General features: G+C 41.8%; 1 protein-coding gene across 2 annotated transcripts in view; it reads right to left on the minus strand.

Moving 5' to 3' along the window:
* The window catches only part of LOC139759651 (uncharacterized), a 144,893-nt gene that overhangs the window by 68,054 nt on the left and 50,873 nt on the right, over positions 1-25,966 (minus strand). For both annotated transcript variants that reach the window (XM_071682045.1, XM_071682044.1), the window contains exons 7-10: positions 20,737-20,916; positions 16,448-16,609; positions 13,631-13,777; positions 6,498-6,665 (exon numbers count right to left, since the gene is read on the minus strand). In XM_071682045.1, coding sequence (XP_071538146.1) covers positions 6,498-6,665; positions 13,631-13,777; positions 16,448-16,609; positions 20,737-20,916 — 657 coding nt within the window. The remainder of the gene's footprint in view (positions 1-6,497; positions 6,666-13,630; positions 13,778-16,447; positions 16,610-20,736; positions 20,917-25,966) is intronic.

Here is a 25,966-nt window from a genome sequence, read left to right on the forward strand (position 1 = left end):
CATTTACTCTTAACTTTCTTCTTCCACACACTTTACCAAACTCCGTCACCAGCTTCTGCAGTTTCTCACATGAATCCGCCACCAGCGCTGTATCATCAGCGAACAACAACTGACTCACTTCCTAAGCTCTCTCATCCCCAACAGACTTCATACTTGCCCCTCTTTCCAAAACTCTTGCATTTACCTCCCTAACAACCCCATCCATAAACAAATTAAACAACCATGGAGACATCACACACCCCTGCCGCAAACCTACATTCACTGAGAACCAATCACTTTCCTCTCTTCCTACACGTACACATGCCTTACATCCTCGATAAAAACTTTTCACTGCTTCTAACAACTTGCCTCCCACACCATATATTCTTAATACCTATATATACCTATATATATATATATATATATATATATATATATATATATATATATATATATATATATATTTTTTTTTTTTTTTATACCTCGTCGCTGTCTCCCGCGTTTGCGAGGTAGCGCAAGGAAACAGACGAAAGAAATGGCCCAACCCCCCCATACACATGTACATACACACGTCCACACACGCAAATATACATACCTACACAGCTTTCCATGGTTTACCCCGGACGCTTCACATGCCTTGATTCAATCCACTGACAGCACGTCAACCCCTGTATACCACATCGCTCCAATTCACTCTATTCCTTGCCCTCCTTTCACCCTCCTGCATGTTCAGGCCCCGATCACACAAAATCCTTTTCACTCCATCTTTCCACCTCCAATTTGGTCTCCCTCTTCTCCTCGTTCCCTCCACCTCCGACACATATATCCTCTTGGTCAATCTTTCCTCACTCATTCTCTCCATGTGCCCAAACCATTTCAAAACACCCTCTTCTGCTCTCTCAACCACGCTCTTTTTATTTCCACACATCTCTCTTACCCTTACGTTACTTACTCGATCAAACCACCTCACACCACACATTGTCCTCAAACATCTCATTTCCAGCACATCCATCCTCCTGCGAACAACTCTATCCATAGCCCACACCTCGCAACCATACAACATTGTTGGAACCACTATTCCTTCAAACATACCCATTTTTGCTTTCCGGGATAATGTTCTCGACTTCCACACATTTTTCAAGGCTCCCAAAATTTTCGCCCCCTCCCCCACCCTATGATCCACTTCCGCTTCCATGGATCCATCCGCTGACAGATCCACTCCCAGATATCTAAAACACTTCACTTCCTCCAGTTTTTCTCCATTCAAACTCACCTCCCAATTGACTTGACCCTCAACCCTACTGTACCTAATAACCTTGCTCTTATTCACATTTACTCTTAACTTTCTTCTTCCACACACTTTACCAAACTCCGTCACCAGCTTCTGCAGTTTCTCACATGAATCCGCCACCAGCGCTGTATCATCAGCGAACAACAACTGACTCACTTCCCAAGCTCTCTCATCCCCAACAGACTTCATACTTGCCCCTCTTTCCAAGACTCTTGCATTTACCTCCCTAACAACCCCATCCATAAACAAATTAAACATTCATTTCAAGCTAGAAGTTTCAGTTTTCTAAATTGTTTCTTACATTTTTCACATGTATATATATGTATGTGTGTGTGTGTGTGTATATGTGCGTGTGTGTGTGTATGTGTGTGTATGTGTATATATATATATGTATATTATCCCTGGGGATAGGGGTGAAAGAATACTTCCCACGCATTCCTCGCGTGTCGTAGAAAGCGACTAGAGAGGACGGGAGCGGGGGGCCAGAAATCCTCCCCTCCTTGTATCTTTTTAACTTTCTAAAATGGGAAACAGAAGAAGGAGTCACGCGGGGAGTGCTCATCCTCCTCGAAGGCTCAGATTGGGGTGCCTAAATGTGTGTGGATGTAACCAAGATGTGAAAAAAGGAGAGACAGGTAGTATGTTTGAGGAAAGGAACCTGGATGTTTTGGCTCTGAGGGAAACGAAGCTCAAGGGTAAAGGGGAAGAGTGGTTTGGGAATGTCTTGGCAGTAAAGTCAGGGGTTAGTGAGAGGACAAGAGCAAGGGAAGGAGTACCAGTACTCCTGAAACAGGAGTTGTGGAAGTATGTGATAGAATGTAAGAAAGTAAATTCTCGATTAATATGGGTAAAACTGAAAGTTGATGGAGAGAGATGGGTGATTATTGGTGCATATGCACCTGGGCATGAGAAGAAAGATCATGAGAGGCAAGTGTTTTGGGAGCAGCTGAATGAGTGTGTTAGTGGTTTTGATGCACAAGACCGGGTTATAGTGTTGGGTGATTTGAATGCAAAGGTGAGTAATGTGGCAGTTGAGGGAATAATTGGTATACATGGGGTGTTCAGTGTTGTAAATGGAAATGGTGAAGAGCTTGTAGATTTATGTGCTGAAAAAGGACTGATGATTGGGAATACCTGGTTTAAAAAGCGAGATATACATAAGTATACTTATGTAAGTAGGAGAGATGGCCAGAGAGCGTTATTGGATTACGTGTTAATTGATAGACGCACGAAAGAGAGACTTTTGGATGTTAATGTGCTGAGAGGTGCAACTGGAGGGATGTCTGATCATTATCTTGTGGAGGCTAAGGTGAAGATTTGTATGGGTTTTCAGAAAAGAAGAGTGAATGTTGGGGTGAAGAGGGTGGTGAGAGTAAGTGAGCTTGGGAAGGAGACTTGTGTGAGGAAGTACCAGGAGAGACTGAGTACAGAATGGAAAAAGGTGAGAACAATGGAAGTAAGGGGAGTGGGGGAGGAATGGCATGAGAAGAGTGGGAGGTGGGCAGATTAGAAAGGGTAGTGAGTGGTGGGATGAAGAAGTAAGAGTATTAGTGAAAGAGAAGAGAGAGGCATTTGGACGATTTTTGCAGGGAAAAAATGAAATTGAGTGGGAGACGTATAAAAGAAAGAGACAGGAGGTCAAGAGAAAGGTGCAAGAGGTGAAAAAGAGGGCAAATGAGAGTTGGGGTGAGAGTATCATTAAATTTTAGGGAGAATAAAAAGATGTTCTGGAAGGAGGTAAATAAAGTGCGTAAGACAAGGGAGCAAATGGGAACTTCAGTGAAGGGCGCAAATGGGGAGGTGATAACAAGTAGTGGTGATGTGAGAAGGAGATGGAGTGAGTATTTTGAAGGTTTGTTGAATGTGTTTGATGATAGAGTGGCAGATATAGGGTGTTTTGGTCGAGGTGGTGTGCAAAGTGCGAGGGTTAGGGAAAATGAGTTGGTAAACAGAGAAGAGGTAGTAAAAGCTCTGCGGAAGATGAAAGCCGGCAAGGCAGCAGGTTTGGATGGTATTGCAGTGGAATTTATTAAAAAAGGGGGTGACTGTATTGTTGACTGGTTGGTAAGGTTATTTAATGTATGTATGACTCATGGTGAGGTGCCTGAGGATTGGCGGAATGCGTGCATAGTGCCATTGTACAAAGGCAAAGGGGATAAGAGTGAGTGCTCAAATTACAGAGGTATAAGTTTGTTGAGTATTCCTGGCAAATCATATGGCAGGGTATTGATTGAGAGGGTGAAGGCATGTACAGAGCATCAGACTGGGGAAGAGCAGTGTGGTTTCAGAAGTGGTAGAGGATGTGTGGATCAGGTGTTTGCTTTGAAGAATGTATGTGAGAAATACTTAGAAAAGCAAATGGATTTGTATGTAGCATTTATGGATCTGGAGAAGGCATATGATAGAGTTGATAGAGAGGCTCTGTGGAAGGTATTAAGAATATATGGTGTGGGAGGCAAGTTGTTAGAAGCAGTGAAAAGTTTTTATCGAGGATGTAAGGCATGTGTACGTATAGGAAGAGAGGAAAGTGATTGGTTCTCAGTGAATGTAGGTTTGCGGCAGGGGTGTGTGATGTCTCCATGGTTGTTTAATTTGTTTATGGATGGGGTTGTTAGGGAGGTGAATGCAAGAGTTTTGGAAAGAGGGGCAAGTATGAAGTCTGTTGGGGATGAGAGAGCTTGGGAAGTGAGTCAGTTGTTGTTCGCTGATGATACAGCGCTGGTGGCTGATTCATGTGAGAAACTGCAGAAGCTGGTGACTGAGTTTGGTAAAGTGTGTGAAAGAAGAAAGTTAAGAGTAAATGTGAATAAGAGCAAGGTTATTAGGTACAGTGGGGTTGAGGGTCAATTCAATTGGGAGGTGAGTTTGAATGGAGAAAAACTGGAGGAAGTGAAGTGTTTTAGATATCTTGGAGTGGATCTGGCAGCGGATGGAACCATGGAAGCGGAAGTGGATCATAGGGTGGGGGAGGGGGCGAAAATTCTGGGAGCCTTGAAAAGTGTGTGGAAGTCAAGAACATTATCTCGGAAAGCAAAAATGGGTATGTTTGAAGGAATAGTGGTTCCAACAATGTTGTATGGTTGCGAAGCGTGGACTATGGATAGAGTTGTGCGCAGGAGGATGGATGTGCTGGAAATGAGATGTTTGAGGACAATGTGTGGTGTGAGGTGGTTTGATCGAGTAAGTAACGTAAGGGTAAGAGAGATGTGTGGAAATAAAAAGAGCGTGGTTGAGAGAGCAGAAGAGGGTGTTTTGAAATGGTTTGGTCACATGGAGAGAATGAGTGAGGAAAGATTGACCAAGAGGATATATGTGTCGGAGGTGGAGGGAACGAGGAGAAGAGGGAGACCAAATTGGAGGTGGAAAGATGGAGTGAAAAAGATTTTGTGTGATCGGGGCCTGAACATGCAGGAGGGTGAAAGGAGGGCAAAGAATAGAGTGAACTGGAGCGATGTGGTATACCGGGGTTGACGTGCTGTCAGTGGATTGAATCAAGGCATGTGTATGGGGGTGGGTTGGGCCATTTCTTTCGTCTGCTTCCTTGCGCTACCTCGCAAACGCGGGAGACAGCGGCAAAAAAAAAAAAAAAAAAAAAAAAAAAAAAAAAAAAAAAAAATTTCCAAAAGAAGGAACAGAGAAGGGGGCCTGGTGAGGATATTCCCTAAAAGGCCCAGTCCTCTGTTCTTAACGCTACCTCGCTAATGCGGGAAATGGCGAATAGTATGAAAGAAGAAAAGAATAATAATATATTATTTCATCTTTTTATTTATCTATTTTGCTTTGTTGCTGTCTCCCGCATTAGCAAGTTAGCACAATGAAACAGACGAAAGAAAGGCCCAACCCACCCACATACATATGTATATACATACATGTCCACACACGCAAATATACATACCTATACATCTCAACATATACATATATATACACACACAGACATATACATAAATACACATGTACATAATTCATACTGTCTGCCTTTATTCATTCCCATCGCCACCTCGCCACACATGAAATAACATCCCCCTCCCCCCACATGTGTGCAAGGTAGCGCTAGGAAAAGACAACAAAGGCAACATTCGTTCACACTCAGTCTCTAGCTGTCATGTAATAATGCACCGAAACCACAGCTCCCTTTCCACATCCAGGCCCCACACAACTTTCCGTGGTTTACCCCAAACGCTTCACATGCCCTGGTACAATCCAGTGACAGCACATCGACCCCGGTATACCACATCGTTCCAATTCACTCTATTCCTTGCACGCCTTTCACCCTCCTGCATGTTCAGGCCCCAATCACTCAAAATCTTTTTCACTCCATCTTTCCACCTCCAATATGGTCACCCACTTCTCCTCGTTCCCTCCACCTCCGACACATATATCCTCTTGGTCAATCTTTCCTCACTCATTCTCCCCATGTGACCAAACCATTTCAAAACACCCTCTTCTGCTCTCTCAATCACACTCTTTTTATTACCACACATCTCTCTTACCCTATTATTACTTACTCGATCAAACCACCTCACACCACATATTGTCCTCAACCATCTCATTTCCAGCACATCCACCCTCCTGTGCACAACTCTATCCATAGCCCATGCCTCGCAACCATATAACATTGTTGGAACCACTATTCCTTCAAACATAGCCATTTTTGCTTTCCAAGATAATGTTCTCGACTTCCACACATTTTTCAACACTCCCAGAACTTTCGCCCTCTCCCCCACCCCATGATTCACTTCCGCTTCCATGGTAACATCCGTTGCCAAATCCACTCCCAGATATCTAAAACACTTCGCTTCCTCCAGTTTTTCTCCATTTAAACTTACCTCCCAATTGACTTGGACCCTCAACCCTACTGTACCTAATAACCTTGCTCTTATTCACATTTACTCTTAACTTTCTTCCTTCACACACTTTACCAAACTCAGTCACCAGCTTCTGCAGTTTCTCACATGAATCAGCCACCAGCGCTGTATCATCAGCGCTGTATCATCATTCTAATGGGTACAATATTCCAAACTTAGCCACAATCACTCTAAGATTGTCCAGTGCTCAATGTTTCAAAAGTTAAATGCAAATGATCCATTCCTATACTTCTTTTGCTCTCTACAACTCTTGAGTCTACAACACTCAGATAGGAAGAAATGTTCAGTGGCTGAAGCTTTTGGTTTCATCAATACTTTACACATATGAGGTAATGTACAATACAGAAAAAGAGATACTTTACCTTAACAGCTCTGAGGAGTGACTCATTTTCATCTTGAGAAGCTGCAAGCTGAGACTTAACATTTGCCAATTGTTCTGCTGCTGCAGTTAGTTGTTTTCCTTGTTCTTTTAACTCTTTTGCCTTACTGTCAACTTTGTCCTGCAGTCTGTCTATTTCCCCTTGCAGTGCCTGAAAACAATGAAAGAAAATATGGATAAATACAAGCAGGTCTAGTAGCCTGGAAACCATATATCTAGCAAAGACTGAGCCCTATGATAAAGAGTAATTGCCAATGGGGTCAAAACAGTTTTCACCCTAAACAGTTGGTCTACTAAGGTCTCACTCTTTTTGAACATCTCAAGAATCATGAGAGTGGCTCATATCTGTTCATATGAGATGAAACAACCAAGCAACCCATCTAGGCCTAAGATGTCATTGGTATGGAAGCTCAAGTAGCACTTCCAGGCCACTAACCTAATTCACTTACTACCACAAAATCCACATCTTGCACCTAAAAAAAAAAGTGGTGAAGGATTTGTGGATCAGGTGTTAGCTTTGAAGAATGTGTGAGAGAAATACTTAGAAAAACAAATGCATCTGTATGTGGCATTTATGGATCTGGAGAAGGTATATGATAGAGTTAACAGAGATGCTCTGCGGAAGGTCTTTAGAATATATGGTATGGGAGGTAAGCTGCTAGAAGCAGTGAGAAATTTTAATGGGTGTACGGCATGTGTATGAGTAGGAAGACAGGAGAGTGACTGGTTCCCAGTGAAGGTTGGTATGCAGCAGTGGAGTGTGATGTCACCATGGCTGTTTAATTTGTTTATGGATGAGTTGGTTAGGGAGGTAAATGCAAGAGTTTTGGAGAGAGGAGCAAGTAAGAAGTCTGTTGAGATGAGAGGGCCAGGGAAGTGAGTCAATTGCTGTTCACCGATGATACGGCACTAGTGGCTGATTCAAGTGAGAAACTGCAAAAGTTGGTGACTGATTCTAGAAAAGTGTGTGAAAGGAGAGAGTTGAGAGTAAATGTGAATAAGAAAAAGTTATTAAGTTCAGTAGGGTTGAGGGACAAGTCGAATTGGGATGTAAGTTTGAATGAAGAAAAACTGGAGGAAGTGAAGTGTTTTAGATACCTGGGAGAGGACTTAGCAGTGGATGGAACCATGGAAGCAGAATTGAGTCACAGGGTGGGGGAGGCGGCGAAGGTTCTGGGAGCATTGAAGAATGTGTGGAAGGCAACGACGTTATCTCGGAGAGCAAAAATGGGTATGTTTGAAGGAATAGTGGTTCCAACAATGTTACATAGTTGCGAGGCATGGGCTATGGATAAGGTTGTGCGAAGGAGGGTGGATGTGTTGGAAATGAGATGTTTGAGGACAACATGTGGCGGGAGGCGGTTTGATCGAGTAAGTAATGAAAGGGTAAGAGAGATGTGTGGTAATAAAAAGAGTGTGGTTGAGACAGCCGAAGAGGATGTGTTGAAATGGTTTGGACATATGCAGAGAATGAGTGAGGAAAGATTGACAAAGAGGATATATGTGTCAGAGGTGGAGGGAACAAGGAGAAGCGGGAGACCAAACTGGAGGTGGAAAGATGAAGTGAAAAAGATTTTGAGCAATTGGGGCCAGAACATACAGGAGGATGAAAGGTGTGCAAGGAATAGAGTGAATTGGAACGTTGTGGTATACCGGGATCGATGTGCTGTCAATGGATTGAACCAGGGTGTGTAAAGCATCTGGGGCAAACCATGGAACGGTCTGTGGGGCTTGGATGTGGAAAGGGAGCTGTAGTTTCAGTGCTTAATACATGACAGATAGAGACTGAGTGTGAACAAATGTGGCCCTTTTTGTCTATTCCTGGCACTACCTGGCCAGGCAAATGATAAGAGTTGATAAGATGCTCTGTGGAAGGTATTAAGAATATATGGTGTGGGAGGCAAGTTGTTAGAAGCAGTGAAAAGTTTCTATCAAGGATGTAAAGCTTGTGTATGTGTAGGAAGAGAGGAAAGTGATTGGTTCTCAGTGAATGTAGGTTTGCAGCAGGGGTGTGTGATGTCTCCAGGGTTGTTTAATTTGTTTATGTAAGGGGTTTTTAGGGAGGTGAATGCAAAAGTTTTGTAAAGAGGGGCAAGTATGCAGTCTGTTATGGATGAGAGAGCTAAGGAAGTTAGTCAGTTGTTGTTCGCTGATGATACAGCACTGGTGGCTGATTCGGGTGAGAAACTGCAGAAGCTGGTGACGGAGTTTGGTAAAGTGTGTGGAAGAAGAAAGTTAAGAGTAAATGTGAATAAGAGCAAGGTTATTAGGTACAGTAGGGTTGAGGGTCAAGTCAATTGGGAGGTAAGTTTGAATGGAGAAAAACTGGAGGAAGTAAAGTGTTTTAGATATCTGGGAGTGGATTTGGCAGCGGATGGAACCATGGAAGCGGAAGTGGATCATAGGGTGGGGGAGGGGGTGAAACTTCTGGGAGCGTTGAAGAATGTGTGGAAGTCGAGAACGTTATCTTGGAAAGCAAAAATGGGTATGTTTGAAGATATAGTGGTTCCAACAATGATATATGGCTGCGAGGCATGGGCTATAGATAGAGCTGTGTGGAAGAGGGTGGATGTGCTGGAAATGAGATGTTTGAGGACAATATGTGGTGTGAGGTGGTTTGATTGAGTAAGTTATGAAAGGGGAAGAGAGATGTGTGGTAATAAAAAGAGTGTGGTTGAGAGAGCAGAAGAGGGTGTTCTGAAATGGTTTGGTCACATGGAGAGAATGAGGGAGGAAAGATTGACAAAGAGGATATATGTGTCAGAGGTGGAGGGAACGAGAAGTGGGAGACCAAATTGGAGGTGGAAAGATGGAGTGAAAAAGATTTTGAGCGATCGGGGCCTGAACATGCAGGTGGGTGAAAGGCATGCAAGGAAGAGAGTGAATTGGAACGATGTGGTATATTGAGGTCAACATGCTGCCAATGGATTGAACCAGGGCATGTGAAGCATCTGGGGTAAACCATGGAAAGTTCTGTGGGGCCTGGATGTGGAAAGGGACCTGTGGTTTTGGTGCATTATACATGACAGCTAGAGACTGAGTGTGAACGAAGTGTTTAATGTGGCCTTTGTTGTCTTTTCCTAGCGCTACCTCGCACAAATTTGGGGGGAGGGGGTTATTTCATGTGTGGCGGGGTGGCGACGGGAGTGAATAAGGGCAGACAGCATGAATTATGTACATGTGTATATATGTATATGTCTGTGTGTGTATATATATGTATGCGTTGAGATGTATAGGTATGTATATGTGTGTGTGTGTGGATGTGTATGTATATACATGAGTATGTGGGTGGGTTGGGCCATTCTTTCATCTGTTTCCTTGCGCTACCTCGCTTACGCGGGAGACAGTGACAAAGTATAATAGAAAAAAAAAAATGTATCATTTTCTACTATAGTGGTATACCTTGAGCCATGCAAGTGAGAGAGACAGTGCAGTTTTGGGGAAAGCAGGAGATGTGTAATGAATTTCTTACATTTCTATAAGAGTGAGTTCTGTCTCACACTAAGGCTGGGTGGACTGTTTGTACCTAAACTGCCAGACAGCATTTGATACTGTACCATATGAGACTGGGGGTCTCATTAAGAAACTAGACATCCAAGCAGGATTAAGTGGGAGATGGAGACCATCAACTGATCATAAATTATCTTAGTGGAGAGGTAAAAAGAATACATGTCAGAGGAGCCATTTCCAAACAGGTGGAGGTGGAGTGCTGCGGGGTTTTGTTTTGAGATAATCACTCTCCGTGATCTGTGTGAATGACTTGCCAGGAGGTATGGACTCCTTCCTGAATATATTTCCAAATGATGCAAAGATTTTAAAGGAAGTGAAAAGCAAGCAGGATTGTATCAATCTATAAGAAGACCTAGACAGATAGTATGATACATGGCTGGTGAAGCTCATCCTAAGTAAATGTACAGGAATGAGGATGGAACACAGAGAAAGAAAACCTTAATAAGAATACCATCTAGCAGAAAATAACCTTAAGGATTATGTGTGAGTGTGTAAAAGGGACCTGGGAGTTGAAACTGCTCCTAAACTGTTGCCGGAGTCCTGTACTAGGAGAATAGTAAAGGAGACAAACTGTCTGCTGGCAAATATTTGAACAGCTTTCACGTATATGGAAATATTCAGCAAGCTGTTCATATCTTAAAGTGCATTATCTAGTTTGGTAACTGCTCCTAATGAAACACACAGTGCTTATAGAAAAGGTCCAGAGGAAGGAAACAATGATTTGTACCAGATTTAAAAAAGTTTTTTGTACTTCTTTAAGATCTCTGATTATACTTGAGAAGTATATTGTAGTTCTGGACTAACATAAGTTGTGAATGGTTCGCTGAAATTTTCCTTATCCATTAAATGTGAGTCAAATGTCTGCCAGATAAAACAGCCCTGACAACATCACATACCCCAGTTGCAGTCCCACCTTCACCTGGATCCAATTGCCCTTCTCTCTAACTTTTTTTTTTTTTTTTGCTTTGTCGCTGTCTCCCACGTTTGCGAGGAAGCGCAAGGAAACAGACGAAAGAAATGGCCCAACCCACCCCCATACACATGTATATACATACGTCCACACACGCAAATATACATACCTACACAGCTTTCCATGGTTTACCCCAGACGCTTCACATGCCCTGATTCAATCCACTGACAGCACGTCAACCCCGGTATACCACATCGATCCAATTCACTCTATTCCTTGCCCTCCTTTCACCCTCCTGCATGTTCAGGCCCCGATCACTCATAATCTTTTTCACTCCATCTTTCCACCTCCAATTTGGTCTCCCACTTCTCCTCGTTCCCTCCACCTCCGACACATATATCCTCTTGGTCAATCCTTCCTCACCCATTCTCTCCATGTGACCAAACCACTTCAAAACACCCTCTTCTGCTCTCTCAACCACACTCTTTTTTATTTCCACACATCTCTCTTACCCTTACGTTACTTACTCGATCAAACCACCTCACACCACACATTGTCCTCAAACATCTCATTTCCAGCACATCCACCCTCCTGCGCACAACTCTATACATAGCCCACGCCTCGCAACCATACAACAATGTTGGATCCACTATTCCTTCAAACATACCCATTTTTGCTTTCCGAGATAATGTTCTCGACTTCCACACATTCTTCAACGCTCCCAGGATTTTCGCCCCCTCCCCCACCCTATGATCCACTTCCGCTTCCATGGTTCCATCTGCTGCCAGATCCACTCCCAGATATCTAAAACACTTTACTTCCTCCAGTTTTGCTCCATTCAAACTTACCTCCCAATTGACTTGACCCTCAACCCTACTGTACCTAATAACCTTGCTCTTATTCACATTTACTCTTAACTTTCTTCTTTCACACACTTTACCAAACTCAGTCACCAGCTTCTGCAGTTTCTCACATGAATCAGCCACCAGCGCTGTATCATCAGCGAACAACAACTGACTCACTTCCCAAGCTCTCTCATCCCCAACAGACTTCATACTTCCCCCTCTTTCCAAAACTCTTGCATTCACCTCCCTAACAACCCCATCCATAAACAAATTAAACAACCATGGAGACATCACACACCCCTGCCACAAACCTACATTCACTGAGAACCAATCACTTTCCTCTCTTCCTACACGTACACATGCCTTATATCCTCGACAAACACTTTTCACTGCTTCTAACAACTTGCCTCCCACACCATATATTCTTAATACCTTCCACAGAGCATCTCTATCAACTCTATCATATGCCTTCTCCAGATCCATAAATGCTACATACAAATTCATTTGCTTTTCTAAGTATTTCTCACATACATTCTTCAAAGCAAACACCTGATCCACACATCCTCTACCACTTCAGAAACCACACTGCTCTTCCCCAATCTGATGCTCTGTACATGCCTTCACCCTCTCAATCAATACCCTCCCATATAATTTACCAGGAATACTCAACAAACTTATACCTCTGTAATTTGAGCACTCACTCTTATCCCCTTTGCCTTTGTACAATGGCACTATGCACGCATTCCGCCAATCCTCAGGCACCTCACCATGAGTCATACATACATTAAATAACCTTACCAACCAGTCAATAATACAGTCACCCCCTTTTTTAATAAAGTCCACTGCAATACCATCTCTCTAACTACTTACTCATATTCCTTACTCGCTTGATAAATACTCCTCACTGCTTCTAATGGCTTTCCTCCCACACCATATTTTCATTACACCTTATGCATAGCATCTCAATCAATCCTATCATATGCTTTCTCCAGCTCCATAAAGGTCAAATAAATCTTTCTATTTGTTTAAATATCTGTCATACCCATTCTTCAAAGTAAACACCTGATCCCCACATCCAGAGCCACTCCTGACACCACACTGTTACTACCCAGTCTGATGCGCTTTGCATGACACCAACCTTTCAATTATCACTCTCTCCCATACAACTAACAAGGTACTTTGTCCCTCTTGTCTTTATACAATAGCACTATACAATTATTCCACCAATCCTCAGGTATCTCACCATAAAATGAAAATCCAAACTAACCAATCAACAACACTCACTCTCTTTTTCAGGAAATTCAACTGCACCACTATCTACTCCTGCTGCCTTGCTAAACTTCATCTTACCCACTACCTCTTTCCTTTTCACCCAAACACTCGCCAATACTCAATCACTTCACCTCCCCCCCAACCCAAGTATCCAACATCTGCCATCCTATTCTCTCTGTTCTTTTATACTTGTTTATTGTTTCCTGAGTTAGTGAGGTAAAGCCAATAACAGACAAAAGAATGGCCTCATTCATTTACATCCATTTTTGAGCTGTCGAGTACAATGCAACGAAACCAGAGCCCTCATCCACAACAAGGCCCAATGGACCTATTCATAGTTTTTCCTGACTGCTCCATATGACCTGGTTCAACCCATTAACAGGACATCATGTCCTATCTAACACACTGCTCCATTTTGAAACATCCCTTGCATGCCTCATACCTTCCTGCAAATTCAGGCCCCAAACTCTCAAAGCATCTTTCACTCCATTCTTCTGCTAATCTAAATACTGTAAATACAATGGAGAGAGGTAAGGAATGAGAGGAGGAAACAAATATGCAAATAATATGGAGTCTTACCTGAACATTCTTTGATACAGTCCTCATACTATCTTTAGGTCCAACATCTTTCTCTGTCGCCAACTTGTTGCGAGTTTCTTCCAATGAGTTTTGCTGTGCAGTGAGCTCTGCTACACGTTTCTTCAGCTTGATTGCTACACTTTTCAGCTAAAAGAAATACAGTTTTAACACAGAATTTTGTTCCTTGATTACAAGTGAAACTTAAGTAGGCATATAATCCTTGAACAACTAATTGAAATGCTCCAAGAGCTTCAATCTAATGTGGTGTCATTTCAAACTGGAATGCCACTTGACCAAAAGAAAAACAAAATCATACAAAATAAATGACAAACAGAGGCATGTCAGGTGAATTTCCAATGAGCTAAGAATTATTAAGGCCATCCTGCAAAATGACCCCTATGCCTTCAACTTCTGTAACCTTACAGAAACTTCTGGGCTTAACAATTAATTGTTTAAGTGATGTTACATAACACTGGGATACCAGTGACATGATATGAACCAGGTTAGAAGCATCCAGATTACAGTCAACTAAAATGCACATATAGTATTCAAATCATGCTTCTCTCATACATGCCAGCACAGCTTCCCTAAACATCTCCCATTCCTTAACCACTCCCCTTTTTTCGCTTACTTTCAAATTTTACCATTCTACACCCATCTTTCCTGGTATTTTCTTCGTACACATCCCTTTCCTAATATCACTTTCATCATTCTCTTTTCACTCATATAATTTCCTCTTTTCCAAAAAGTGCTACAAATCTTAACCCTTGCCTCCACCAGGTGATGAAGATACATCTCACTAGCTACCCCCTCAACAAATAACATCAAAAAGCCTCTCTTTTGCACACCAGTCAATTAGTATGCAATCCAATAACACCCTCTTACAATCTTTTCTACTCACTCATGTATACTTGTGATGTCCCAGTCACCAGTCCTTTTTCAGCACAAAACTTCAAAAGCTGTTAACCATTCCTATTCATCTTGAATACCACATATCCCCCAGTTATACCCTTGACTGAAACATGACAACTTTTGCATATAAATCACCTATAACTGATATCTGATCTCAGGTATCAAAACTGCTGACAAACTCACTCAGGTACTCACAAAGTATTTGCCTCTCATCATCTTCTTTCCTATGATCAGGTGTATATGCATTAAAAATAACCCTCTCTCTCAAGCTACTTTCATTTTCACCCACATCAGTCTTGAGCTCACTTCCTAAGTTAAACTCTTTCACTAATTCCTACAACTCTTGCTTCAGCAGCAGTGCTACCACTTCCTTAGCTTGTGCCCTCATACCGACCCCTAAGATATTCCCAAAATATGCACCCCCTTTACCCTTGAGCTTTGTTTCACTCACTTTTGCATTTAAATCCCCTACAACTGATGTCTGATCTCTGGCATCATAATGCTGACAAACTCCCTCAGCTGCTCACAAAGTATTTGCCTTTCATCATCTTCTTTCCTATGGCCAGGTGCATACGCATTAAAAATCACCCTCTCTCTCAAGCTAGTTTCATTTTCACCCACATCAGTCAAGAGCTCACTTCCTAAATTAAACCCTTTCACTTATTCCCATAACAGCAGTAGTGCTACCCCTTCCTTAGCTTTTGTCCTCATACCAACCCCAGATTCTACCCCTAAGATATTCCCAAAATATGCTCCACCCCCTTTACCCTTGAGCTTTGTTTCACTTAGAGCCAGAACATCCAGGTTCCTTTTCTCAAACATACTACCTGTATCTCCTTTCTCCTTATCTTAATTACAGCCACAAAATTCAGGCACCCCAACTTGAGCCTTTGAGGATGGTAAGCACTCCTCGCTTGGCTCTTTCAATTTCATGCTAAAAACTGAAATACAAGATGAGGAAGTTCCAACTCTTGCCCCTTTTTGTCACCATCTATGACACACAAGGAATAAGGAGGTAGAATTCATTCTTCCTTACCCCAAGTAAACTGTATTTTGCAGATACATTTTCTCAGCAATTCACTCCAATAGGTTCTTAACCATTGCATAAATCAATAATCATCAACAGATTTAGAAAATAGCTCTTAAATACCCTCACAACATTCAGTTCACAACCAACAAAATGGTATAATAAACTGCAATTTTGGAGGAGTTGAGTGAGTGTGTTTGCAGTTTTGATGCAAAGGATTGAATATTAGTGATGGGTTACTTGAATGCAAAAGTGGATAATATGGCAGCAGAGGCAATCATTGGAGGGAACAGCATACCCAGTGTTGTGACTGAGAAAGATGAACACCTTGTGGTGTGCTGAAAATGAACTAGTGACTGAGAATACCTAATTTAAAAAGGGGGACAGAATAGGCATATGGAGGTTAACAGAGGTGATGGCAAGCAGGCATTAATGAATTATGTACTAATTCATAGGGTGCAAAGTGGGACTACTGGTTGTGAATCTGCTGAGAAGGGCAAATGAAAAACAACTGTTTACTGAACCTACTCAAAAATTATTCCTTGACTACACTTTGAAGAAGTGTTGTGCAATCTAAGATAAAGCTTAGCAATTACTTAAATAGATTACTAAGGGTTGGATGCTTGCTGGAGTACATTATAATGGCAGAACAAAGCCAAAAATTGAGTTAATAACTTAGAAAAGCATGGATTATCACTGTTTTGCATTCAAACTTCAGTCAACTTATGTGATGCTATAGCAGGAATCTTAATGGCATAGGCATGCAGATTATGGATGCTTTCACAGGACAATGATAGGTTGTAACAGGATTTTCATGAAATTCCAGTATTCACACCACCATTTGCTATACAACAACTTATATTTCACTAGTTGCTTACCTTCATATATCTTTCCTCAAATGTGTCTTCTAGTTCTTTCATCCGTTGTGTATCTTCTGCACGGCTAATAGTACTTGTGCTCATGATCTCACTCTGGCCATCAAGGACAGGACTAGGATTCTCACGAATAGATGACAATTCGTTTTCTAATACTTGAATTGTCTGAAATATAAGAAACCTACATCTACATGGAGAAAGGAAAGTATTTCCATTGTGCAAAAATAGCCTAATAATGTATACATGATACATGAGGATCTTTTTTCTTTCATACTATTCGCCATTTCCCGCGTTAGCAAGGTAGCGTTAAGAACAGAGGACTGGGCCTCTGAGGGAATATCCTCACCTGGCCTCGTTCTCTGTTCCTTCTTTTGGAAAATCAAAAAAAAATGAGAGGGGAGGATTTCCAGCCCCCCGCTCCCTCCCCTTTTAGTCGCCTTCTACGACACGCAGGGAATACATGGGAAGTATTCTTTCTCCCCTATCCCCAGGGGGATACATGAGGATATAGCTTGAAAATCTGCTCGCCATATAAATAAGAAGTACAGTTTAATGTTTGAGGCTGTTTTCTTCTTAAAGCTTCTTGGGGGAATATACCACTGACTAAGGGAGTAAATAATTTCATTCTTTAAAATCCTTAAAGTACCACAATGTATAAAACATACCTACATACAAAAAATGCACATCAAATGAGGGAAGGAGTTGATGATGACACAAGGAAATAAGTTAATCATCTGTGGCAATTATTCAGTATAAATATTTGATATGGTAAACAGAGAAGAGGTAGTAAAAGCTTTGCGGAAGATGAAAGCCGGCAAGGCAGCAGGTTTGGATGGTATTGCAGTGGAATTTATTAAAAAAGGGGGTGACTGTATTATTGACTGGTTGGTAAGGTTATTTAATGTATGTATGACTCATGGTGAGGTGCCTGAGGATTGGCGGAATGCGTGCATAGTGCCATTGTACAAAGGCAAAGGGGATAAGAGTGAGTGCTCAAATTACAGAGGTATAAGTTTGTTGAGTATTCCTGGTAAACTATATGGGAGGTATTGATTGAGAGGGTGAAGGCATGTACAGAGCATCAGATTGGGGAAGAGCAGTGTGGTTTCAGAAGTGGTAGAGGATGTGTGGATCAGGTGTTTGCTTTGAAGAATGTATGTGAGAAATACTTAGAAAAGCAAATGGATTTGTATGTAGCATTTATGGATCTGGAGAAGGCATATGATAGAGTTGATAGAGATGCTCTGTGGAAGGTATTAAGAATATATGGTGTGGGAGGCAAGTTGTTAGAAGCAGTGAAAAGTTTTTATCGAGGATGTAAGGCATGTGTACGTATAGGAAGAGAGGAAAGTGATTGGTTCTCAGTGAATGTAGGTTTGCGGCAGGGGTGTGTGATGTCTTCATGGTTGTTTAATTTGTTTATGGATGGGGTTGTTACGGAGGTGAATGCAAGAGTTTTGGAAAGAGGGGCAAGTATGAAGTCTGTTGGGGATGAGAGAGCTTGGGAAGTGAGTCAGTTGTTGTTCGCTGATGATACAGCGCTGGTGGCTGATTCATGTGAGAAACTGCAGAAGCTGGTGACTGAGTTTGGTAAAGTGTGTGAAAGAAGAAAGTTAAGAGTAAATGTGAATAAGAGCAAGGTTATTAGGTACAGTAGGGTTGAGGGTCAAGTCAATTGGGAGGTGAGTTTGAATGGAGAAAAACTGGAGGAAGTAAAGTGTTTTAGATATCTGGGAGTGGATCTGGCAGCGGATGGAACCATGGAAGCGGAAGTGGATCATAGGATGGGGGAGGGGGCGAAAATTCTGGGAGCCTTGAAGAACGTGTGGAAGTCGAGAATATTATCTCGGAAAGCAAAAATGGGTATGTTTGAAGGAATAGTGGTTCTAACAATGTTGTATGGTTGCGAGGCGTGGGCTATGGATAGAGTGGTGCGCAGGAGGATGGATGTGCTGGAAATGAGATGTTTGAGGACAATGTGTGGTGTGAGGTGGTTTGATCGAGTAAGTAACGTAAGGGTAAGAGAGATGTGTGGAAATAAAAAGAGCGTGGTTGAGAGAGCAGAAGAGGGTGTTTTGAAATGGTTTGGGCACATGGAGAGAATGAGTGAGGAAAGATTGACCAAGAGGATATATGTGTCGGAGGTGGAGGGAACGAGGAGAAGAGGGAGACCAAATTGGAGGTGGAAGGATGGAGTGAAAAAGATTTTGTGTGATCGGGGCCTGAACATGCAGGAGGGTGAAAGGAGGGCAAGGAATAGAGTGAATTGGAGCGATGTGGTATACCGGGGTTGACATGCTGTCAGTGGATTGAATCAGGGCATGTGAAGCGTCTGGGGTAAACCATGGAAAGCTGTGTAGGTATGTATATTTGCATGTGTGGATGTATGTATATACATGTGTATGGGGGTGGGTTGGGCCATTTCTTTCATCTGTTTCCTTGCACTACCTCGCAAACGTGGGAGACAGCGACAAAGCAAAAAAAAAAAAAAAAAAAAAAAAAAGAAAATGAAGGTAGTGCTAAAGGAGGACCTCCATCCACAGAAGGAACATATGCACTCTCAGTTAGCTAAAATACTACACTTACTCAAGTTCTCTCCATTCAGTTTCCCATTCCAAATAATCTTTCTCTTTTCACCAAGAAACCTAAGCATGCATTCATTCACATTTACTTGCAACTTCCTCCTTTCACACTTTCCAAAACTCAGAGACCAACTTTCACAGTTTCTTGCTTGAATTTGTCACCAGCACCATATTATTCACAAACACTAGCTGATGCACCTTCTAGGCCCCAACAACCCCAGCTCCTCTCTCTAAGACCCATACAATAACCTCCCTCACCATACAAATCCTTTTGTTTCTCTAAGTATTTCTCATACAAATTCTTTAAAACAAACATCTGATATACACAATCTCTACCACTCCTGAGACCACATTGTTACTCCCCGGTCTGAAGCTATGTGGACCCTCTCAATCACTACTTGTCCACAGAGCTTACCAGGTACACCCAGCAACCTAGTGTCTCTGTGATTTGAACACTCACCTTCGTGCCAATTGCCTTTAAAAAATGGTGCTATACATGTATTCTGCCAATCTTCAGGTACTCCACTATGATCCATACATAAACTACCTAACCAATCAATAATACAATCACTCCCATTCTTAAGAAATTCAACTGAAATACCATCCATTCCAGCCACTTTGCAACATTTCATCTAGTATGGCTTTCATTACCTCTCCTCTTTTCACCAAAACCAGTCTCTTGTTTTATGTACTTCCTGACCCAAATATCCTATATAAGCCACCCTATCATCAAACACATTCAACAATTCTTTAAAGTACTCACAACATTTCTTCATCTCATCACTGTCTGTTACCACTTCCTAATTTGCCCTCCGTAACTAATGTTCCCATTAGTACTCGTTTTTCTCACACTCTCAACCTCCTTTCAAAGCAGCCTAGTCTACCAAAAGTTAGCTGATGCTTGCTCATCTAACTCTAATTGGCCTCTTTTTCAACCCCAGCACCTTCTTCTTAACCTCCTAACACTTTCTCCTGTATACCTTCCAATCATTTGGAGTCCTTCCTAGTAAATACCACCCATATACTTCTCTTTTCAGTTTCACTAGCAACTATTCTTCATCATCCCACCATTCAATACCCTTTCTTACCTGTCCACCTCCCACCTACCACATAACATACACTTCTGTCACACTTGTCAGTGCTGCTTCCCTAAATATCACCCATTCCTTATCCATTCCGTTCCTTTCCTTTACTCTCATCTTTTGCCATTCTCACTCAATCTCTCCTGGTTTTCTTCACAAAAATCTCTTTCACAAACTCAATTATTTTCACCATCCTAAATCTTTTATACTTGTTCACCACTTCTTGCTTTAGCAAGGTAGCACCAGGAACAAACAAAGAAAACAGCTCATTTACTTACATTCACTCTCTAGCTGTTATGTGTAATGCACCATAACCATAGCCCCCTATCCACAACTAAGCCCCACAGACTTTTCCAAGGTTCTCCCTGGCTGCTTCATATACTGCAGTTAAGTCTAGTGACAGAATGTCACTCCTTGTATACCATATCCCTCCAGTTCACCCTATCCTGTGTGCACCTTCCTGCATGTTCAGGTCCTATGCACTCAGAATAATTTTCAAACAGCCTTCCATCTCAAATCTGATCTTCCCTTTCTTGTCTCCTCCACTCCTGACACATACATTCAAAATCTGATAAAGGATTGTATATAGAGGATCCAGACTGAACAAACTAGTTCAAACACATTATACCTTCTTCAAAGTAGCTCTCTCTTGTTCTAACTCATTAACTTTCTCCTCTAATTTCTTGACATGTTGGTTGTCTATGGCAGGGACAGTGGAAGAAGAATCGCTATTGATTGACTGCAACTGCTCTGTAATGGTCTGCAGCTGTTCCTGCTTGTTGGCTAACTCTGCTTCACGGCTAGACATCTGTCACAAAGAAAAATAAAATGAACAGTAACCTCCCTTCATTGATCTCTGTAGTTTACAAACTCCCAGGTAGGAATGATTAGGTACATGAATATGTCTAACCCCTTTACACAACTACAAATAAATTCCCATTAACCTCACCTAACCACAAGCCTGAACATAATTCTCATATAAGTAAAAAGAATATATCCTGTAATATCATGCCTAAACAGAACATGAACTCTTGTGGATTCAACCCAAAACTAGAGAGAAAGCTCAAAAAATATGATTCTCAGGTAATCAAAATCAAATATTTACATTCTTGTTTTATTCATAATTTCTACTTATTGAAGAAATAAATCAATACAAAACAGATTGTGAACAGATCCAAAATACATGCCATGGTCCACAGTAGAAAATGAAACCCAGTATAGTTCCTCATCCACAGACCACATATACAATCAAGTCCAACCTGTGATATTCTGTACTTAATCTAATTTTTTTCTTTATCTACAATATTTTGTACACTACTTCTCACACCTTAGTGAAGCAGCATCAGGAGTAAATAAACAATCCTCTCATTTGCATTTATCCAATCTCTTGCTGTCATATATAATATACTGAGACCACTGCCTATCATCCACAGGCAAACCCAACAGAATATTCCATGCTTTACACTGAGCACTTTACACATCCTGGTTCAACCCACTGACAACAAGTCACCTCCATAAATCATATCATTCTAATTCATTCTGTCCTATGCATGTCTTTCATCCTCCCGGTGTTCAAGCTCTGATGTCCTTAAGCCTCCTTTACAGTACACAAGATTAAGACTTGTGAATGCAAGTTTACATAGACTGGCAAAACACCATAGTTGTATAACTGAATCACTAGAAAATACATTAAAGGAAGAAGAGGCAGCAAGGCTAATCAAAGGTCACAGTCCAGATAATAACCCTCTAAATGCAGTTCAAATATCCGCTATATGCTCTTTGAGCAAGATATTATCAAACATTCTAGAAACAGAAATCTCTCTCAGTCTGACATGAATTATAACATAATCTTCTAAATAGGTTGATGTAAAAATCAACCTCTTGAAATACTGTTTACATGTTCTTTTCAGCTTCTACATATGCTGCTACACTTCCAAACATCTGAGGCACTCTAGGTATACATCAAAGACTATCTGAGAAGTTGGTCAGGCATCTGTAGTGAGATGTGTGGTATTTTAGGGGATAGGGGAAGAAGAATACTTCCCAAGTATTCCGCTCATGTCGTAGAAGGTGACTAAAGGGGGCAGGAGTGGGGGCTGGAAACCCTCCCATCTTGTATCTAAATTTCTAAAAAGGGAAATGGAAGAAGGGTTCAAGCGGGGAGTGCTCATCCTTCTTCATGGCTCAGATTGGGCTGTCAGAATGTGTGTGGATGTAACCAAAATGAGAAGAAAAGAGAGGAAGGTAGTATGTTTGAGGAAAGAACCTTGGATGTTCTGGCTCTGAGTGAAATGAAGCTCAAGGGTAAAGGGGAAGAGTGGTTTAGGAAAGTCTTGGAAGTAAAGTCAGGGGTTGGTGAGAGGACAAGAGCTAAAGAAGGAGTAGCACTACTCCTGATGGAGTTGTGGGAGTGTGAGACAGAGTATAGGAAAGTAAATTCTACATTGATATGGGTAAAACTGAAAGAAGATGGAGAGAGATGGGTGATTATTGGTGCATATGCACCTGGTCATGAGAAGAAAGATCATGAGAGGCAAGTGTTTTGGGAGCAGCTGAGTGAGCATCTTAGCAGCTTTGATGCATGAGACCGGGTTGTAGTGATGGTTGATTTAAATGCAAAGGTGAGTAATGTGTCAGTTGAGGGTACAATTGGTGTACATGGGGGGTTCAGTGTTGTCAATGGAAATGGTTAAAAGCTTGTGGATTTGTGTGCTGAAAAAAGACTAAAGATTGGGAATGCCTGGTTTAAAAAGAGATATACACAAGTATGTGTATGTGAGTAGGAGAGATGTACAAAGGGCATTATTGGATTACATGCATATTGATAGGCATGTAAAAGAGAGACTTTTCAATGTTAATTTGCTGAGAAGGGCAGCTGGAGGGATGTCTGATCACTATTTTGTGGAGGCAAAAGTGAAGAGTTGAAGAGGTCTTCAAAAAAGAAGAGAAAATTTTGGGGAGAAGAAATTAGTGAAAGTAAGTGAGCTTGGAAAGGATGCTTGTGTAAGGAAGTACCAGGAAGAGATTTAGTACAGAATGGCAAAAGGTGAGAGCAAATGACATGAGGGGAGTGGATGAGAAATGGGATGTATTTTAGGAAACAGTGATGGCTTGCACAGAAAATGCGCCTGGCATGAGAAAGGTGGGAGGTGAGCAGAATAGAAAGGGGAGTGAGTGGTGGGATGAAGAAGCATATGGGAGATACTGGCAGGGAAGTAGTGCAAATGGCTGGGAAATGTTTAACAGAAAGCCGCATGAGGTGAAGAGAAAGGTGCAGGGCTGAAAAAGAGGATAAATGAGAGTTGGGGTGAGAGAGTATCATTAAATTGTAGGGAGAATAAAAAGATGTTTTGGAAGGAGATAAATAATGTGTGTAAGACAAGATAACAAATGGAAACATTGGTGAAGGGGGCAAATGGGGAAGACATAACAGGTAGTGATGAAATGAGAAGATGGAGTGAGTATTTTGAAGATTTGTTCAATGTGTTTGATGATAGAGTGATAGATAAAGAGTATTTTTGTTGGGGTGGTGGGTGAAGTGAGAGGGTCAGGGAGATTGGTTTGGTAAAGAGAGAAGAGGTAATGAAAGCTTTGCAGAATATGAAATCCAGTAAGGCAGCAGGGCTGGATGGTATTGCAGTGGAATATATTAGAAAAGGTGGTGACTTGTTGATTGGCTGGTAAGGATATTCAATAAATGTATGGATCATGGTAAAGTGAATGAGGATTGGCAGAATGCATGCATAGTGCCACTGTACAAAGGCAAAGGGGATAAAAGTGAGTGTTCAAATTACTGAGGCATAAGTTTGTTGAGTATTTCTGGGAAAATGTATGGGAGGGTATTCATTGAGAGTGTGAAGGCATGTACAGAGCATCAGATTGGGGAAGAGCAGTGTGGTTTCAGAAGTGGTAGAGGATGTGTGGATTAGGTGTTTGCTTTGAAGAATGTATGTAAGAAATACTTTGAAAAACAGATGGATTTGTATGTAGCATTTATGGATCTGGAGAAGGCATATAACAGGGTTGATAGAGATGCTTTGTGGAAAGTATTATGAGTATATGGTATGAGAAGAAGTGGCTAGAAGCAGTGAAAAGTTTTTACCTAGGATGTAAGGCATGTGTGCAAGTAGGAAGAAAGGAGAGTGATTAAGGTTCCTAGTGAATGTCGGTTTGTGGCAGGGGTGTGTGATGTCCGCATGGTTGTTTAATTTGTTTATGGATGGGGTGGTTAGGAAGGTAAATGCAAGGGTTTTGGAGAGAGTGGCAAGTATGTAGTCTGTTGTGGATGAGAGGGCTTGAGAAGTGAGTCAGCTGTTGTTCGCTGATGATACAGTGCTGGTGGCTGATTTGGGTGAGAAACTGCAGAAGTTTGGAACTGAGTTTGGTAAAGTGTGTGAAAGAAGAAAGTTGAGAGTGAATGTCAATAAGAGCAAGATTATTAGGTTCTGTAGGGTTGAGGGACAAGTCAACTGGGAGGTAAGTTTGAATGGAGAAAAACTGGAGGAAGTGAAGTGTTTTAGATATCTGGGAGTGCATTTGGCAGTGGATGGAACCATGGAAGTGGAAGTGAGCCACAGGGTGGGGGAGGAAGCGAAGGTTCCAGGAACAATGAAGAATGTGTGGAAGGTGAGACCATTATCTCGGAGAGCAAAAATGGGAATGTTTGAAGAAATAGTGGTTCCAACAATGTTATATGGTTGCAGAGCATGGGCTATTGACAGGGTTGTGCGGAGGAGGGTAGATGTGCTGGAAATGAAATGTTTGAAGACAATATGTGGTGTGAGGTGGTTTGATCGAATAAGTAATGAAAAGGTACGAGAGATGTGTGATAATAAAAAGAGTGTGGTTGAAAGAGTAGAAAAGGAAGTGTTGAAATGATTTGGACATATGGAGGGAATGAATGAGGAAAGATTGACAAAGAGGATATATGTGTCAGAGGTGGAGGGAAGAAGGAGAAGCAGGAGACCAAATTGTAGGTGGAAAGATGAGTGATAAAGATTTTGAGCGATCGGGGCCTGAACATACAGGAGGGTGAAAGGGATGCAAGGAATAGAGTGAACTGAAACGATGTGGATTGAACCAGGGCATGTGAAGTGTCTGGGGTAAACCATGGAAAGGTATGAGGGGCCTGGATGTGGAAAGGGAGCTGTGGTTTTGATGCATTACACATGACAGCTAAAGACTGACTGTGAACAAATGTGGCCTTTTTTCGTCTGTTCCTAACACTGCCTTGCTGGAGGGGGGAATGCTATTTTGGGTGTGGTGGGGTGTTGACGGGAATGGATGAAGTCAGCAAGTATGAATATGTACATCTGTATACATATATTTGTCTGTGTATGTATACATTGAAATGTACATGTATATGAGCATATGCGGGTGGGTTGGGCCATTCCTCGTCTGTTTCCTTGTGCTACCTCACTAACGCAGGAGATGGCGGTTAAGTTTAATAAATATATATAAATAATAAATAATAGTTTTTATCGAGGATGTAAGGCATGTGTACGTGTAGGAAGAGAGGAAAGTGATTGGTTCTCAGTGAATGTAGGTTTGCGGCAGGGGTGTGTGATGTCTCCATGGTTGTTTAATTTGTTTATGGATGGGGTTGTTAGGGAGGTAAATGCAAGAGTCCTGGAAAGAGGGGCAAGTATGAAGTCTGTTGGGGATGAGAGAGCTTGGGAAGTGAGTCAGTTGTTGTTCGCTGATGATACAGCGCTGGTGGCTGATTAATGTGAGAAACTGCAGAAGCTGGTGACTGAGTTTGGTAAAGTGTGTGGAAGAAGAAAGTTAAGAGTAAATGTGAATAAGAGCAAGGTTATTAGGTACAGTAGGGTTGAGGGTCAAGTCAATTGGGAGGTGAG

Source organism: Panulirus ornatus, chromosome 33 (assembly GCF_036320965.1).
Source record: "Panulirus ornatus isolate Po-2019 chromosome 33, ASM3632096v1, whole genome shotgun sequence".
In the NCBI taxonomy this organism is placed as follows: Eukaryota; Metazoa; Arthropoda; class Malacostraca; order Decapoda; family Palinuridae; genus Panulirus; species Panulirus ornatus.